General features: G+C 41.2%; 1 protein-coding gene across 8 annotated transcripts in view; it reads right to left on the reverse strand.

The window, feature by feature from the left end:
- IFT122 (intraflagellar transport 122) overlaps positions 1 to 17,829 on the reverse strand; it is an 88,024-nt gene that overhangs the window by 49,417 nt on the left and 20,778 nt on the right. For all 8 annotated transcript variants that reach the window (XM_046668346.1, XM_046668333.1, XM_046668325.1 and 5 more), the window contains 6 exons: positions 15,912 to 15,987; positions 3,850 to 4,041; positions 3,550 to 3,688; positions 2,896 to 3,098; positions 1,819 to 1,956; positions 329 to 493 (listed from right to left, as the gene is read on the reverse strand). In XM_046668346.1, coding sequence (XP_046524302.1) covers positions 329 to 493; positions 1,819 to 1,956; positions 2,896 to 3,098; positions 3,550 to 3,688; positions 3,850 to 4,041; positions 15,912 to 15,987 — 913 coding nt within the window. The remainder of the gene's footprint in view (positions 1 to 328; positions 494 to 1,818; positions 1,957 to 2,895; positions 3,099 to 3,549; positions 3,689 to 3,849; positions 4,042 to 15,911; positions 15,988 to 17,829) is intronic.

Below are 17,829 nucleotides of genomic sequence, written 5' to 3' on the forward strand. Positions count from 1 at the left end.
GAGCCTGCAACATACCCCACTTAGATTTATTATTATTTATTTATTGCTCACAGTAACCTTGTAAGGTGTTACTTGCCCATCTTACCTTCGAGGAAACCAAAGTTCAAAGAGGCTTACCCAGCTCCTGCAGCTCGTGTGTGGGAGGGTCCGCCTATGCCCAGGGGCCTCTCAGATTCTGCACCCCTGCTCTGCCCCTACACCCTACATCTCACTGCTCCTCCCAGAGACCCACCTGGGAGCCAGAGTGTGAGCCCTTCCTGCAGGGACAGAAGCTAGAAGAGGGTCTCTAATCAAAAGACCATGTCCTGGGCATTCTCTGAGACTTCACCTGAAAAAGCAATTCCTTGGTGTGGATGTCATACACCAGGCATGTGTCGTTTTCATCCACCACAGCCAGTTTGTTGCGGGAGGCACTCATGTCCAAGCAGCGCACAGCTGTGGCCTGCTTCAGCAGGACGATTGCAAAGAGATTGTCCACAAAAATCTTCAGGATCTGGCAAAATTTCAGAGAAAAAGTGTGAGTCACCATGGCAACAAGACCCTGGAACACCGCCAGGCTGTTGGAATCCCATGTGTTCTATAAGAACAACTCCCACCAACTTCACCAGAGGCTCCGTGCAGAGAAGAGGACTCATCGAAAGAAAAGGCGTGGAGGTTCAGCTTTAGGAGACCAGAAGTGTGATTCATCAGAGCTCCCCAAAGTAATGACAGGCTCCAAGACACGACAATTTCTGCTTGAGTGGGGGTTTATTATCATTACCCACACTAAACCATCTAGCAAGATTCGAGTCACAAACTAACATAGAAAGAGGCTACTGTAAAAACTGACAAGACATCTGGTATAACCAGAGCAAAACATGATGATGGTGATGGTGACAGTTATCAGTTATTGACTGCTTTTGACAACCCTGTAAAACATGTGGTATTATCCTCATTTATAAAACCTGAGCCTCAGAGGGGTGAAGCGACTTTCCCAGTCACACAGCTAGTGAGTACCTAAGCACGAACATGACCCCAGGTTGACTTGCCCCCAAAGCCATGCTCTCAGGCCGTACACTGGAAGTGACAGCTGACTAGGAGAAAGAAGCGGGCTTTCTTCTCTTTGGTGTTGCTACTCTATGGCCCCTTCTAATCTCATCCTCCATGACATCCCTCTCCAGAATAGGCCTGACAAGCCTCAGCCACAGGCCATCTGCTAGACAGCTTGGCTCTCAGGCTAAGGCAGTTATATTTTCACTTTCAAATTTCCATGTAGCCCACTTAGAATTCTTATTTTGCACAAAGAACACACACACACACACACACACACACATCTGTTTAACTTTGTGTAATCTAGATTTTGCACATCTATTTGAGCAAAGGACTCATTTTTCTTATAACATCTAGTAGTAGCCTGAGGACCTGAAGCCTCTAAGTCACAAGCTAGAACACGCTGCCTGAATCCATTCACTGTCCTGCTAGGGGTCTGACCTAAGGAATGATCTCTGCCCCCATCTCTAGCAAGTCACTGAAACTGCATCTCCATCAAATCTCCCATCTTCTGGGTGACCCTAAACCCACTAATCCACTCTACGGGCAGCCCAGAAGCTATAGCACGAACTCTGCCAGAATGCCGCAGGCTGTGAGTCTGAGGACCACTGCACTTTTGGCCTACAGCTGTCCTCAAAAAATGAAACTCTGGGCTGCCCTCCATTGTGCCCATAGCGGGGGGATGACACTTTTCCTGCCCTGGGAACTCATCCAGGGTCATAATCAGTCTGGTTGCCTGTGTCTGCATGCAGATAATCAGCCTGATGGGAGACACGAGGGAGCGCTCACCTGTCCATTCTTCAGGCCCACTAACAGACCTTCCCTTCCTGGAGGGCCACCAATCACCTTGATGTAGCGAATGAGCGACTCCATCTGCCACTCCCGCTCCTTCACTCCACTGAAGGACAGGCACTGCAGCCGTTTCTCCTAGAAAGCAAACCCAGCTCTGCATGGACACTCAACAACAGAATAAGTGTTCCCAGGCCTCTTAAAGGGGTCTTCCTTCACCTGAGGGATGACCAACACCTATTCATTCAGTATATATCCAACTCCACCTAGTCTCCATGACCGGCACCATCAATCCTTCACACAAGTCTTCCTCATGGAGCCCAGCTCAGCCTCAGATCTTCTATGCAGACCTCAGGCAGCCACAGGAGAGGCAGCACCCAAAAGCACACCTATCTGGCACACCTATCCCACAACCTGTGGCACCCCTAAACTGCTTGAAGTTCTAGACTTTGAGAAAGAGTTTAAGAATATTTTACATTACAGAGATCACTAAAGGATTTGTTCCACTTTATCACTTCCAATAGGCCTAGTTTCATGAAACCAAATCCACCTCTACTTTCAAGAAAGATGCTGAGCTGGCCTTCTTTCAGTCTTTCTAAATTCTCTTGGCATTGCCCTAGACATTTTCTAGGAAGCTTTAAGTTGAGAAAATTTTTTCTACGAAAAAATCTCTCAGGAAGTAAAACTTCCTTTACTATTTTTGAGTTGATATCATAAATTTATTTGTTGTTTAACTGAAAGATATATCCATTTTTATGCATATGTTTACAAAAAAAAATCGATCTTTATTTTGTGGGATATCAATTTATGCTATAAGTCATTAAAATATATATAATTCCAGTATAACAAAGTGTTTTGCAATACAAAAACGTATTTTCCAGTTTATGGTACATGACTTTCTAGTAGAGTCTGAATCACCTAGATATCAATAAAACAAAAGCAATCAACAGCCACTGAGTTTGATGGAAAGGGACTTGTTTCCTAGTGAACAATTTTAAAACCATGAGCTGGGTACCTTATCCTTGGGAGAATCATGAAGTGTATTCAGCCCAACACCTACAACCTGCGGCTGCCCACCTGGCAGAGGATGATGTGGTCAGCACACACCACCAAGAGGTTGCATTCGAACTTCTTGACAATCTTCTCCTTCACTCTGTAATGCATGTCTGACGAGTCATCTGAATACAACTCATAGATAAGGATTTTCTCTGGCAGTTGGATAGCTAATCGATTTTTGTAGATGGCAATTTTCTTGACAAGCTCTTTGCATTTAATCCGAACTGTCAAAGAAAAAAAAAATCCAGGTCTAGCCAGAGGTGGTTAAGTTAGGTAGAAGGCAGAGAAATTAAAAGCTAAAGGAGATACTCTCATCAAAAAAAGAAGACTGGCAACAGATATTAGCTCAGGTGCCAATCCTTAAAAAAAAAAAAAGACCCTTGCAGGTCAGCCAGCCTGGCTCTGATTTTTTAAACATTATCTTTCCTTAGTCAGGGACTCCATGTTCCCCTTGCAATTATCTGAAAAATTTTGTGAGTCTGTGCATTTTGTTTTTGGAGAGAGGGTTTATTGCTTTCACTGGATTCTCAGAGACATCTACCTCCTCCCCTCACCCCTCCACACAAAAAAACCAAGAACCAGTGGTCCAATGTGTTTCTAAAAGACCAAGGAGAAACATTTCCTATCATTTCACTTGTCCTGTGAGCAACCCTTCCAACCTCACTTGCCTCTTACCTTTCTGCTCGGTGATCAGGTGTTGCACGATGACATCAGTCATGCTATCCCTGTAGGCATACCGGTCCTTGTAGAGCCCATGGACTGTGCTGAAAATAAGCTGGTAGAAGGAAATGGTGCCATCCTGGCAGCCTACCACCTGTAGGGAAAGAGAGTTGGCAATTTCCAGCTCTCTGTGGATAAAGAGTCTACCCACCCATTTGTCAGGAACAAACATCAATGATCCAACTTGGCTAAACACGGCTGATATTCAGTGCCCACTCAGGCAATGGCCTAACAGGATGAACTTCCTCTTCTTACCACATAGTTGGAATCAGGTTTTACTTTACACGTCCACACCCAGGAGTTCTGCTCCCCAACAGTTCCAAGCCGCACTCCATCCTTGGTGAAAAGGGACACTTGCTTGTCTGATCCCCCCAACAAAATGTACTCCCCTTTAGTAAAGTAGCTGATGCAGCAGGGGTCAAAGTTCAGTGACCGATCCCTTCCAATCTGAGGAAAGAGAAGACACACCAAGGGAAAAACCAGTTCTGTATTCATAATAATCACAATATAATTAGGGGCTTTTCCAACTGATTTTAATGTGGAGAGTTGGGAAGACAGGGGAGAGCTGGTCAGCCTCATCTCCTATGTGATTCCATGGTAAACACAAGCCAGCCTCCTCTGGAGCATCCTCCACCACTAGAGTCAGTAGCACCTCCCCTAGTCCCACCTAACTGCTCCAGGAGTGTGTTTTAGCTCCTCAGCCAATCCGTACCCAGGGATGGTCTTTTCCCATAGGCCTTCCTCTGCACATAGTCCTTGCTAGGGTTCAATGGTTCCCACCAGCTTCTTTTTTTTAGTATTTCATAAAACTAAATTTACTCAGTTTAAAAAACTGTCCTTTACTCTGAAACTACATCCATCTTACTTCTCATTATAACAATCTTATTGAGGTATAATTCTCATACTATACAATTCACCAATTTAAAGCGTACAACTCATTGGCTTTTAATATATTTGGAGTTGTGCAACCATCAGCATTAATTCCAGAACATTTCCATCACCCCAATAAGAAACCACAGACCTTAGTAGTCAATCCCAATTCCCCCCTCTTTCCATCCCCTTACAATCACCAATCTACTTTCTGTATTTATGGATTTGCATATTTTGGATATTTTATATAAATGGCATCATACAATATGTAGCCTTTTGTGACTGATTCATCCATGTTGTAGCATGTATCGGTACTTCATTCCTTTTCATTGCCGAATAATATTCCATTACATGGATACACATTTTATTTATGTATTCATCAGTTGATGGCGCTTTCTACTTTTTGGCTACTATGAATAATGGTGCTATGAATATTTGTGTACAAGTTTTTGTGTGGACATATGTTTTCATCTTTCTTGGATATATATTCCTATGAGTGGAATTGCTGGGTCATATGGTAACTTTATGTTTAACCTTTTGAGGAACAGCCAGCCTTTTTCAAAGTTGACTATACAATTTTATATTTGTACAGTAGTGCATAAGGGTTCCAATTTTTCCATCCTAGTGGGTCTGAAGTGGTATTTCATTGTGATTTTGATTTGCATTTCTCTGGTGTCTAATGATGTTGAGCATCTTTTCTTGTGCCTATTGGCCACATGTTTATCTTATTTGGACAAATGTCTATTCAGATCCTTTTTTCATTTTTTAATTCGATTGCCTTTTTATTACTGAGTTGCAAGAGTTCTTTATACATTCTAGATACAAGTCCCTAATCAGATATATGATTTATAAAAATTTTCTCCCATTCTGTGAGTTGTCTTTTCACTTTTGATGGTGTTCCCTCAGCTTTTAGGATGAAGGTCAAGCTCCTGAGCTTACCTCCCAATATCTTTCTCTCAGCCAAAATGAACTTCTTATAGTTTCCCTAGTGGACCATGCGCTTTCAGGCCTCCATGTCCTCACAGGTGCTATCCTCCACACCACCCTAGCCCTGGCCAGGGGTGCCGTCTCCCTCTCCTTCTTTGCCAGGTGTCAGCTCCTCCAGGAAACATCCTCCAATCTCCCAGCCACACCCAAGGCCTGATTTAATCCCCCCTCCCATGTGCTCCCATGGCCCCTGTGCTTGCCTCTCCCACAGCACTGGTCTGTAGTGACAGGTTTAATTTGATGCCCTCCACCCCAAACCCCAAGTTCCTTATTGGAGTTTTTTGCTGCCTCTGAGGGTACCTTTGTGAATAAAAAGACTATTTATGTTTACCATTATTAAACTAGTAGTTTATTAAAGAAATAACTCTAAAAACTGGGTTTTTCCTTAAGTTTTTAAGTTCCATTTCTAAGACTGGTAAAAGTAAACAACCAATTGAAAAGGGGCCTTTGAGTAATGTTTACTGAATTAAATTGTGAACAGACCAAAAAAATCCCTCAGTCAGCCTCATTTACAACTTAGTTAATTCCCCTAAACTAACTTAAACTGTGATTATTAATTTAACATATTCATTTTCCTTTTTAAGGCTTTCAAATGCCTAACAACCAAAACTTTCCCTAGTACTTGTATAACGATAGTAAATCTAATAAGAAAAATAAAAAATCCTATGAGTCATGACATGGAAGTCTTGCAGCTTCTGGTAATAGCTCACTAGTTCCCACTGGACCAATTCTCCTGCAAGTAACAACCATAAACTCTGCATCAACTATAAATTACAAACACTTGAAGGCACTGGAGAGCAACCAGAAGCAGACAGAAATGGAAGATACAGGTGCATTTGAAAGAAAGGAATGGCATTAGGTGAGTCTCTCATTTTTTAAGGTTCTTTTTTTGCCTGAGGGCAGGCCCCAGCAGCATCCTGCTGAATGAGCACAGAATTCGGAGTAACCACAGAAGCTTGAAAGTGAGGTGGGAAATCCCAGAAAAGAGACAGATGCAGAGGGGGAGCCTAAATTCTGTACATACACTCTGCTGAATATCTGGAACCCCTTGAACTACACATGTGTGGGGCAGATGCCAAGCAGCCTAGCAAAGCTTAAGAACTGAACAGAGACTTAAGCTGCTGCCCACACTGGAAAGATGAAGTTTGAATGCTGAGTCCAGCAAAGTTAACTACCTGCTTTAAAAAAAGCCAACTACACAATAATCTTCAGAGAAACATGACAGAAGTGAGTCCCTATGATATATCATTCACAATGTGTAGAATATAACCCCAAATTCCAAAAAGCAGAAAAATGTGAACCATATTCAAGAGAAAAGACAATCAATAGAGACTGATCCCAAGATGATCCAGATGTTGAAATTAGCAGATTAGAATTTAAAAATAGCTAGTTTAACTATGGTCAAGAATCTAAAGGAAAATATATTTGTAATAAATGAACAAATAGGAAAAAAGAACCAAATGTAAATTCTGGAACTGAAAATGCAACAAGTGAAACAAAAATTCACTGGATGAGCTTAACAGAAATATTACAAATGACAGAAAAGTCAGTGAAGTTGAAGACTGAGCAATAGAAATCCGCCAATCTGAAGATCAGAGAAACAAAAAAAAAAATTAAGAGATGCTTTTCTTGAGTGACGTCAGCATCACGGTGGGGTGAACTTGCCTAGGATTCTCTCCCCTCCAACATACGACGAAAACGGACATCCATACTCCAGCAGAGGACATCCTAACACAACACCAAAATGTTGGAGAGACACGCAGCCATACCATGGAGGGCGGAGAGGCTGGGGCCCCCCTCAGAGGAGCTGGAACGGGGTAAGAGAGAACTTCATCCTCTCCCCTAAAGACTGCAATCCGTGACCGTGGGAGGCTCTGAGAGGGAAGGAATAGGGGAGAGGACGTTTGTTCGTGGGAACATCAAGGACCCCTGAGGACCCAGGCAACCTAGAGGGAAGCCCTCTACTGGGGCGAGAGCTTTCGTAGGGGGGTGACCTTGTCAAGCCAACACCCCAGGAGAGCAGATAGTGAGAGCAGAGTGAGAAAGCCCAGAGTGCGTGTAGGAGAAAGTGCTCCTCCTCCAACCTGCCCCGTGCTGGCTCTACTGCCTGGTATCTCAGCTGAAGGCAGAGGGCTCAGAATATGCTGCTCTTGACCCACACCCAGTGGTGATAGGTGGTAACTGCAACCAAATAATAACAGGATGCATAAGATCCAAGCCACCCCTTCTAGCAATATCAAAAATTATATCAAATCTCCAGACCAGAGAGAAAACAACAAGTACCTAGAATTCAGTCCTGAGGACACAGAAATATGTAATCTAAATGATAATGAATTTAAAATGGCTATCATCAAAAAACTCAATGAGGTAAAAGAGAATGTAGAGAAACAATTCAACAAGTTCAGGAGCTACTGCACAAAAGAGACTGAAACTATAAAGAAGAATCAATCAGAAATATTAGAGACAAAAGACACAATGGAAGAGATAAAACAGAATACAGATTCCCTGAAAGCTCGAGTAGACATCATTGAGGAGTGTATCAGCATAATCAAGGATAGACATGTTGAAACGCTCCACACAGACGAGAAGAGAGAATTAAGACTAAAAAGAAATGAAGAAAGTCTCCAAGAAATATCTGACTCAATTAGGAAATGCAACATAAAAATTATAGGTATTCAAGAAGAAGAGAAGGAGAATGGAGCAGAAAGCATGTTCAAAGAAATAATAGCAGAACTTCCCAAACCTAGGGAAAAAGAGGGAAATCCATGTGGAAGAAGCTTCCAGATCTCCTACATATGTCAATGTAAAAAGACCGACTGCAAGGCATATAGTAGTAAAACTGGCAAAAATGAACGACAAAGAAAGAATACTAAGGGCAGCAAGGCAGAAGAAAATAACCTAGAAAGGAACCCCTATCAGGCTTTCAGAGGAGTTCTCGGCAGAAACCTTACAAGCTAGGAGAGAAAGGAATGACACATTCAAATCTTTTAAAAGACAAAAATTTTCAGCCAAGAATACTCTATACAGCAAAAATATCCTTCAGATATGATGGAGAAATAAAAACTTTCCCAGACAAACAAAAGGTAAGGGACTTCGTAGCCACAAACTGCCCCCCACACCAAGAAATCCTCAAGAAGGCCCTCATACCTGAAAAAAAAAAAGCGGACAAAAGGGTCACAAAGCACGGAGTAAGGAGATAAATAGGTAGACAGAATCAGAATAGGATAGCAAATACTCAAGTATAGCATTAAAGATAAAAGGAAGGAAAACACCAAAAACAAAGGAAATCTTGTCATTTTTAACCATAAACTCACAACACAAGATGGAATAAGATGTGAGAAAAACAACTTAGGAGAGGAGGAGGCAAGGGACTACATTGGTTTAGACTAAGGAAGTAAGAGGCCATCAGAAAATGGACTATCTTATACATGAGATTCTGAATACAAAACTCATGGTAACCACTAAACAAAAAAGCAGAACACAGACACAAAGAATAAATAAGGAGAAAACAAATAAACACATCATAAAAAACTACATAATTCAATGGGGTGACCAAAACCCACAGGACGAGAAACAAAGGAAATGCAGGAGAACCAGAAAACAAGTGATAAAATGACAGCATCATATATCATATATCAATAATCACCCTAAACGTAAATGGATTGAATTCTCCAATAAAAAGACACAGGGTGGCAAGATGGATTAAAGAACAAGATCCAACACTGTGCTGCCTCCAGGAAACACATCTCAGCTCCAATGACAAACACAGGCTCAGAGTGAAGGGATGGAAGGCAATACTCAAAGCTAATGGCAAACAAAAGAAAGCAGGTGTTGCAATACTTACATCAGACAAAGCAGACTTCAAGATAAGACAGGTAAAGAGAGATAAAAAGGGGCAGAATATAATCATCAAAGGGACATTCCATCAAGAAGAAATAACACTTATAAATATCTATGCACCCAACACAGGAGCACCAAAGTTCATAAAGCAACCATTGACAAACCTAAAAGAAGATATTAATAATAACACAATAAGAGGAGGGGACCTCAACACTCCACTCACATCCTTGGATAGATCATCCAGACAGAAAATCAACAAGGAAACAGTGGAATTAAATGAAAAGCTAAACCAGTTGGACTTAATAGACATATATAGAACACTCCATCCAAAAACAGCAGAATACACATTCTTCTCAAGTGCACACAGGACATTCTCAAGGATAGACCACAGGTTGGGAAACAAGGCAAGCCTCAATAAATTTAAGTGAGTTGAAATAATAACAAGCATCTTTTCTGATCACAATGCTATAAAGCTAGAAATTAATTACAAGAAAAAAGCTGAGAAAGGAACAAAGATATGGAGACTAAACAACAAACTATTGAACAAGCAATGGATCCTTGAATAAATTAAAGGAGAAAACAAAAAATATCTGGAGACAAATGAAAATGATACCATACCAACTCACACAGGATGCAGCAAAAGCCGTATTATGAGGGAAATTCATCACAATACAGGCACACCTTGACAAACAAGAAAAATCCCAAATAAGCAATCTCAAATTACACCTAACTGAATTAGAAGAAGAAGAATAAATAAAGCCCAAAGTCAGCAGAAGGAGAGAAATAATAAAAATCAGAGCAGAAATAAATGCTATTGAAACAAAAAAGGCAGTAGAAAGTATCAATGAAACAAAAAGCTGATTCTTTGAGAAGATAAATAAAACTGACAAGCCCCTAGCCACACTAACAAAGAAAAAAAGAGAGAAAGCTCTTTATTAGAAATGAATAAAATCAGAAACGAAAGCGGAGAAATAACAATGGACTCCACAGAGATACAATGGATTATAAGAGAATACTATGAAAAACTATATGCCAACAAAATAGATAATCTAGAGGAAATGGATAAATTCTCAGACTCTTACAACCTCCCAAAGCTGAACCAAGAAGAAACAGATAATCTGAATAGACCAATCACAAGGAAAGAGATTGAAACAGTAGTCAAAAGCATCCCAAAGAATAAAACCCTAGGACCAGATGGCTTTCCTGGGGAATTCTACCAAATTATCAGAGAGGATTTAATACCTATCCTGCTCAAGCTATTCTAAAAAATTAGGGAAGATGGAGCACTTCCTAACACATTCTAGGAGGCCAACATCACTCTGATACCAAAGCCTGACAAGGACAGCACAAAAAAAGGAAAACTACAGGCCAGTATTGCTGATGAACATAGATACAAAAATCCTCAAGAAAATTTTGGCACCCGAACTCAGCAATACATCAAAAGGATCACACATTATGATCAAGTGGGATATATACTAGGGACACAGGGATGGTTCAACATCTGCAAATCAATCAACGTGATACACCACATCAACAAATTGAGGAATAAAAACCACATGATAATTTCAATAGATGCATAGAAAGTATTTGACAAGATCCAACAGCCATTTATGATAAGAACTCTGAACAAAATGGGCATAGAAGGAAATTATCTCAACATAGTAAAGGCCATATATGACAAACTCACAGCCAACATCATACTCAGTGGGCAAAAACTGAGCGCCATCCCCCTGAAAACAGGAACGAGACAAGAATGCCCTCTATCACCACTCTTATTCAACATAGAACTGGAGGTTTTGGCCAGAGCAATTAGGCAAGAGAAAGGAATAAAAGGAATCTAAACAGGGAGTGAAGAAGTGAAAGTCTTGCTGTTTGCAGATGACATGATCTTATATATAGAAAACCCCAAAGAATCCATCAGAAAACTAATAGAAATAATTAACAATTACAGTAAAGTTGCAGGGTAAAACATCAACTTACAAAAATCAGTTGCTTTTCTATACTTTAATAACGAACTTACAGAAAGAGAACTCAAGAATACAACTCCAGGGGCCGGCATGGTGGCGCAGCAGTTAAGTGCACATGTTCTGCTTCAGCGGCCCGGGGTTGACAGGTTAGGATCCTGGGTGTGGACACGGCACCACTTGGCAACCCATGCTGTGGCAGTCATCCCACATATAAAGTAGAGGAAGATGGGCACGGATGTTAGCTCAGGGCCAGGCTTCCTCATCAAAAAGAGGAAGACTGGCGGGAGATGTTAGCTCAGGGCTAATCTTCCTCCAAAAAAAAAAAAAGGAATACAATTCCACTTACAATCACAACTAAAAGAATAAAGTACCTAGGAATGAATTTAACCAAGGAGGTGAAGGACTTATACAACGAAAACTACAAGACATTACTGAAAGAAATTGATAATGACATAAAGAGATGGAAAGAGATTCCATGCACATGGGTTGGAAAAATAAACACAGCTAAAATGTCCATACTACCCAAAGCAATCTACAGATTCAGTGCAATCCCAATCAGAATCCCAATGACATTCTTCATGGAAATAGAACAAAGTATCCTAAAATTCATATGGGGCAATCAAAGACCCCAAATTGCTAAGGCATTCTTGAGGAAAAAAAAAAAAACAAAGCTGGAGGCATCACAATTCCTGACTTCAAAATGTGCTACAAAGCCATAGTGATCAAAACAGCATGGTACTGGTACAAAAACAGGCACACAGATAAGTGGAACAGAACTGAAAGCCCAGAAATAAAACCACACATCTTCAACAAAGGTGCCAAGAACATACAATGGAGAAAAGATAGTCTCTTCAATAAAGGGTGTTGGGAAAACTGGACAGCCACATTCAAAAGAATGAAAATGTACCATTATCTCACACTATACACAAAAACAAACCCAAAATGGATCAAAGACTTGAAGATAAGTCCTGAAACCATAAAACTCCTGGAAGATAACACAGGTAGTACACTCTTTGACATCAAACTTAAAAGGATCTTTTTGAATACCTCATCTTCTCAAACAAGGGAAACAAAAGAAAAAAATAAACAAGTGGGAGTTCATCAGACTGAAGAGCTTCTGCAAGGCAAAAGAAACTAGGATCAAAACAAAGAGACAACCCACCAATTGGGAGAAAATATTTGCAAATTACATATCTGACAAGGGGTTAATCTCCATAATATATAAGGAACTTACACAACTGAACAACAAAAAAACAAACAGCCCGATCAAAAAATGGGCAGAGGAGATGAACAGACATTTTTCCAAACAAGATAGACAGATGGCCAATAAACACATGAAAAGATGTTCAACATCACTAATCACCAGGGAAATGCAAATCAAAACTACACTAAGATACCACTTTACACCTGTTAAACTGGCTATAATCACTAAGACTAAAAACAAGTGTTGGAGAGGATGTGCAGAAAAGGGAATCCTCATACACTGCTGGTGGGAATGCAAACTGGTGCAGCCACTATGGAAAACAGTATGGAGATTCCTCAAAAAACTAAAAATAGAAGTACCATGTGACCAACTATCCCACTACTGGGTATCTACCCAAACAACTTGAAATCAACAATCCAAAGTAACATATGCACCCCTATGTTCGTTGCAGCACTGTTTATAATAGCCAAGACATGGAAACTATCCAAGTGCCCACTGATCGATGATTGGATAAAGAAGAGGTGGTATGTATATTTACAATGAAATACTACTCAGCCATAAAAAAAGACAAATTCATCCCATTTGCAATAACATGGAAGGACCTAGAGAGAATTATGCTAAGCGGAATAAGCCAGACTGAGAAAGACAAACACCAGATGATTTCACTCATATGTGCCATATGAACAAACACATGGACAAAGAAAACAGTTCACTGTTTACCAGGGGAAGGGGCGTGGGGTTGGGCACAGGGGTGAAGGGGAGCACCTATGTGGTGACAGACAAGAAATAATGTACAACTGAAATTTCACAATGATGTAAACTATTACGTACTCAATAATGAAAAAAAAAGATTAAAAGAATGAACAGGGCCTCATGACCTGGAGAACAATATCAAAAGGTCTAATTTGTAATTTGAGTCCTAGAAGGAAAAGAGAGAAAGATATTTGAAGAAATAATAACCAAAATTTTTCCACATTTGGTGAAAGAATAAATACATAAATGTATAGATTCAAGGAGCTCAGGGACTACCCCCCAAAGCCAGAAAATATAATGAATCCCTTTAACATTCCAATATTGCTTAGGTGCTTAATAAAAATTTCTTTTATCTTCAATTTAAAATCAGAAGTATAAAAGTGATTACTCAACTACAACTTTTAAATGGCCGTCATAAGACAAGTCTGACAGATATTCTAATATGGATTCTAGGACCAGTCTGCCTGGGTTTCAAATGAGGCTTGGCCACTAGTAAACTGTGTGGCTTTCAGCAGTTACTAAACCTCTCTGTGCCTCAATTTTCTCACATGTAAAGTGGTGATAATATTACCTACCTCATAGAGTTGTTATAAGGATTAACAGAGTTAACCTTGTGAAGAGTTTATATAGTGCCTGAAACTCAATAAATGTTAGCTATTATTATTCAGCCAGATCTCCTTAAACATTACAAACACTTAAAATGCCAAAAATACACAAATTATACCTAAGCCTAACAAAAAACTATAGGTTTGATTTACTTCATCATCCTATATTTAATTCTAAATCTTCCCAGATTTAAAAGACACTTACCCACTAAAGCAACATTATTACTGCCATGTACAAGTTATCTCAGCAGAGTGAGGTTGCTTACCATTCAAAAACTCTGAGCCACAAAATGAGCTGTGGGGCCACATACAAGCAAGAGAGTTCCCATGGCCCTGACCACATGTTGAGCAATTTTTTATCGTCACTATACAAGCAAGACTCCATTCTCTCCCTGTGTACTGTGGTTATTTGTTTCCAGGAATTTCTAATACCCACACCCAGTGCCTGGTACATAGTAGAGTAGATGTGCCAATAAATATTTCTTGATCAATGATGTATACACATTAAATAGATGAATAGGTAGGGCCAGGGCTAGATGCAAGATAATTAAAATGAGAGTTTGGGGAAATCAGCCATGGGAAACTGAGAAAATACTTCACTATCCACTACCTTTATCTTTTCTTTACTCATCTACAAAAGAAATGACCAATGGTAAGATGAGGTAGAAGAAATGATCCCAAAGGTAGGCTACACATACCTGAAACTCCTCCCTTCCAGCATAACATGTTTTGAGGAATAAAGATGCTTTAAATAAAAGGCTCCATTGAGCAGGCTATATTTCTCACCCGCTTGGCTGTGGTACGTAAGCTATCCCCACCACCTTTGCTCTAATCCTCGGCATCTCCTGCCTACTAACAGGTTTTCCTACCACCAGGCTCTCTCTATTTTAATCCACCTCCATAGACACAAGGAATTCTTCTGAAACAGCAATATGACCAACTTACTCTGTACCTAAATCTATGGCTCCTGAGTACTTATAGTATGTGATGTTCAAACTCTGTATTCACATTATTCAGGTCCTTTATGATCATGTCCCCATGTTCCTTTCTAGTTCCATCTTCTGTCCACAAGTCTTAGGATCCAGTCACCCTGAACAACTCACTACTCCCTGAGTTGTCACACATCTTCGTTTGTCCCTGCCTTTGCAGATGCTATCTCCTCTGCCTGAAATACCACTCCCAAAGTCCTCTGCCTAGCAAACTCCTGCTTATCTTGCTCAAAGATCACCTCTACAAAATCTCCCATCTCCACCAAGCAGCGACATCATCCTCTTTTGTGCTCCTATAGCTATCTGTACAGCTCTCTATCATGCCATGTATCATGCTGCACTGGGACTGTTGGCTATAAAGGGTGTCCCCACCAGCCTGTGAATTCTCACAGAGCAAAGGCATTAACTTAGCTCTGTGTCAGCAGTTCCTAACACAGGTGAAAGGCCGGCCTAAGTGGGTGCTCATAAATGTTTGTGGGATAAATAAAGCAAATACAGGAAGGTAGGGTCGTGACTAAGACCAAGGCTTTACAGTCAGACCAAGCTGGGTTTCAATCGCAGGTGCCACCATTTACTAGCAGTGTGGGGCCTTGGGCATAATATTTACTTCACTGCTCTGAGTCTCACCTACTCACTTTTAAAGTTTTTTTCTTTTTTCCTTTTTCTCGCCAAAGCCCCCCAGTACATAGTTGTATATTCTTCGTTGTGGGTCCTTCTAGTTGTGGCATGTGGGACGCTGCCTCAGCGTGGCTTGATGAGCAGTGCCATGTCCGCTTCCAGGATTCAAACCAACGAAACACTGGGCCGCCTGCAGCAGAGCGCGTGAACTTAACCACTCGGCCACGGGGCCAGCCCCACCTACTCACTTTTAAAAAGTTGATAATCAAAGTACCTACTTCAGAGGGTTTTGTGAGAACTAAATGAGAGGAAGTATGCACACAGCACTGAGTACAGTACTTGGTATCACAGTAAATGCTCAATAGACAGGCGCTAACAACAATAGTGCATAATTACTAATAATACAATCTCCAAAACTGAAAATAGACTATCACAGGCATGACCCCAACTCGATCTCCCACTGGGTTTGTACAAAGTTACATACCTGTTTTCCACTCAGTTGGTAGAAAGAAAGTTTCTGTCCCCAATCAGCTACAGCCAGGATATCATTATGTTCCTCTCTAATCAACAGAAGACAAAAGAGGTTATGGAGGGTCATGGCCTGCTGATAAGTGTAGCCAAAAGGGTTTAACAACAGGAAAAAGAACACCCTGGCCAGGCTGTCAGATTGCCAAATGTTGTATAGCAGTACTGAGGCCAAAAGTTGTAACGTGGGCCAACCTATCAATCAGTCCAATGGCATGAGGTGAGATGAGGTTTGGCCCTCCTGGGATCTGTTATTTCACTAAATGCCCTACCATGAGCTAGTGGTGCTGGGATGCTGCCACAGTGAAGAGGCTAACCCCTCCTTTCCAAGCTTCCTGGGAGCAATACTAAGAAAGAGCAAGGTTGCAGATCCAAGAGTGTTTTTCTCTTATGTACCATAAAATGTGAGGAGATGGTGGAGAAACATGTCTTTTGCAGTGGGAAGGCATGGACTGTCTGATCTTTTTAAGGGACAGAGGGAAACCTTGCTTGCTCTTCCTGAAGAGGGTAAATTACACCTAAAGCTAGGTTCTCTCACAGTTAGGGTTCTTGCACAGGTGAAATGCTTTCTGACTGGATCTAATAAAAAAGAATAGAGGGCTCTCTGAAGACCAACAACTATCTTTGAAACTGAGTACCTATCACTATCAGAGTGTTGGGACCAGGGCTGTAGGACCAGCACACAGCTGAGGCCAGGGATCAGGCTACTTGAGAATCTAGTTCAAGAGAGAGACGTTCCCAGCCTTTGGGACCTGGTTTCAATCCACCTAATGTTGCCTCCTCTTCGTTGATTAATTCCAGCTTTTTGAGCTCAGGGCCTTGTGGTCATCTGGCAGTACCAACAGATATGCAGGCAAGGCATGGTACAGCCTCATCTGTAAAACCCAGCAGAGTGGCAAAGTGGCAAAGATCACAGGCACTAATTCATAATGAATGGAAAAAAGACGAAGATGGAGAGGGATGTTAACAGAAATGGATCTGCAGGAGAACTTGTGTGACTGGCACCGAAGTCGAGACCCAACGCAGGAGTCCAGGCTGCAGTTAGCCCTCTTGGGGAGGCCACATATGGCTCTGTGCTGGGTTCAGCCCCCATGAGCTGAACTGGTGGTTTTCAAACTCTTTTTTCCCCTTTTATTCCCTGGCAGTGGGACTCTTAACCAAAACAAAAACCCAGGTCAAGCAACAAAAGGGGCTACTCTGGTTGAAGCACAGATGGGGACTGAAGCCCACCCTTTTCTCCTTTTCTTTCCCCCACCTCCCACCTCTTTCTTACAAGGAACCCCAGGTACCATAGAACACAGTTCAGAAAGTCCCATGCTAGATCACTTTTGCCCAACCAGAATATGGTTGTTACTCTATTTCTCCATTCCAGCCTGCCAGTGTTTTCCCTACAGGGAATCTCCATTGGACAGCAGAAGGCGTGGACAGCCAGGATTCGGGTGTGAGGATTGTGGGCAAGGCCTTCCTCTCTGATATGTGTCCCAGCAAATGCACGGTAAGGTACAGTGTGGTAACAGACTAAGAAAGGCATCCCATAATAGAGAAAGTGTTCAATGAATTATGGTGCATCCACGCAAGGGCATACTATGCAGGCCTTAAAAATCATTTTTTTCAAAGTATCCCTAATGTTACTAGAAAGAGTTCATTCTACGATGTTAAGTGGAAAGAAAGAAAGTAGGATATGATTTAGTTAATTATATGAACCCCCTAAAAGACTGTGGAGAAATAAGTTAAAATGCTAATACTAGTTTCCTCAGAGGATGAAATTTTACAGAAAAATTGGACTTTCTCCTTTAGACTTTTTAGTCTTTCCTAAAGTTTCTCAAAGAATAACTGTATAACCCCCCACACAAGTTTTAAGGGTGTATTCCCCCCGT

This window comes from Equus quagga, chromosome 1 (assembly GCF_021613505.1).
Source record: "Equus quagga isolate Etosha38 chromosome 1, UCLA_HA_Equagga_1.0, whole genome shotgun sequence".
NCBI classification, from domain to species: Eukaryota; Metazoa; Chordata; class Mammalia; order Perissodactyla; family Equidae; genus Equus; species Equus quagga.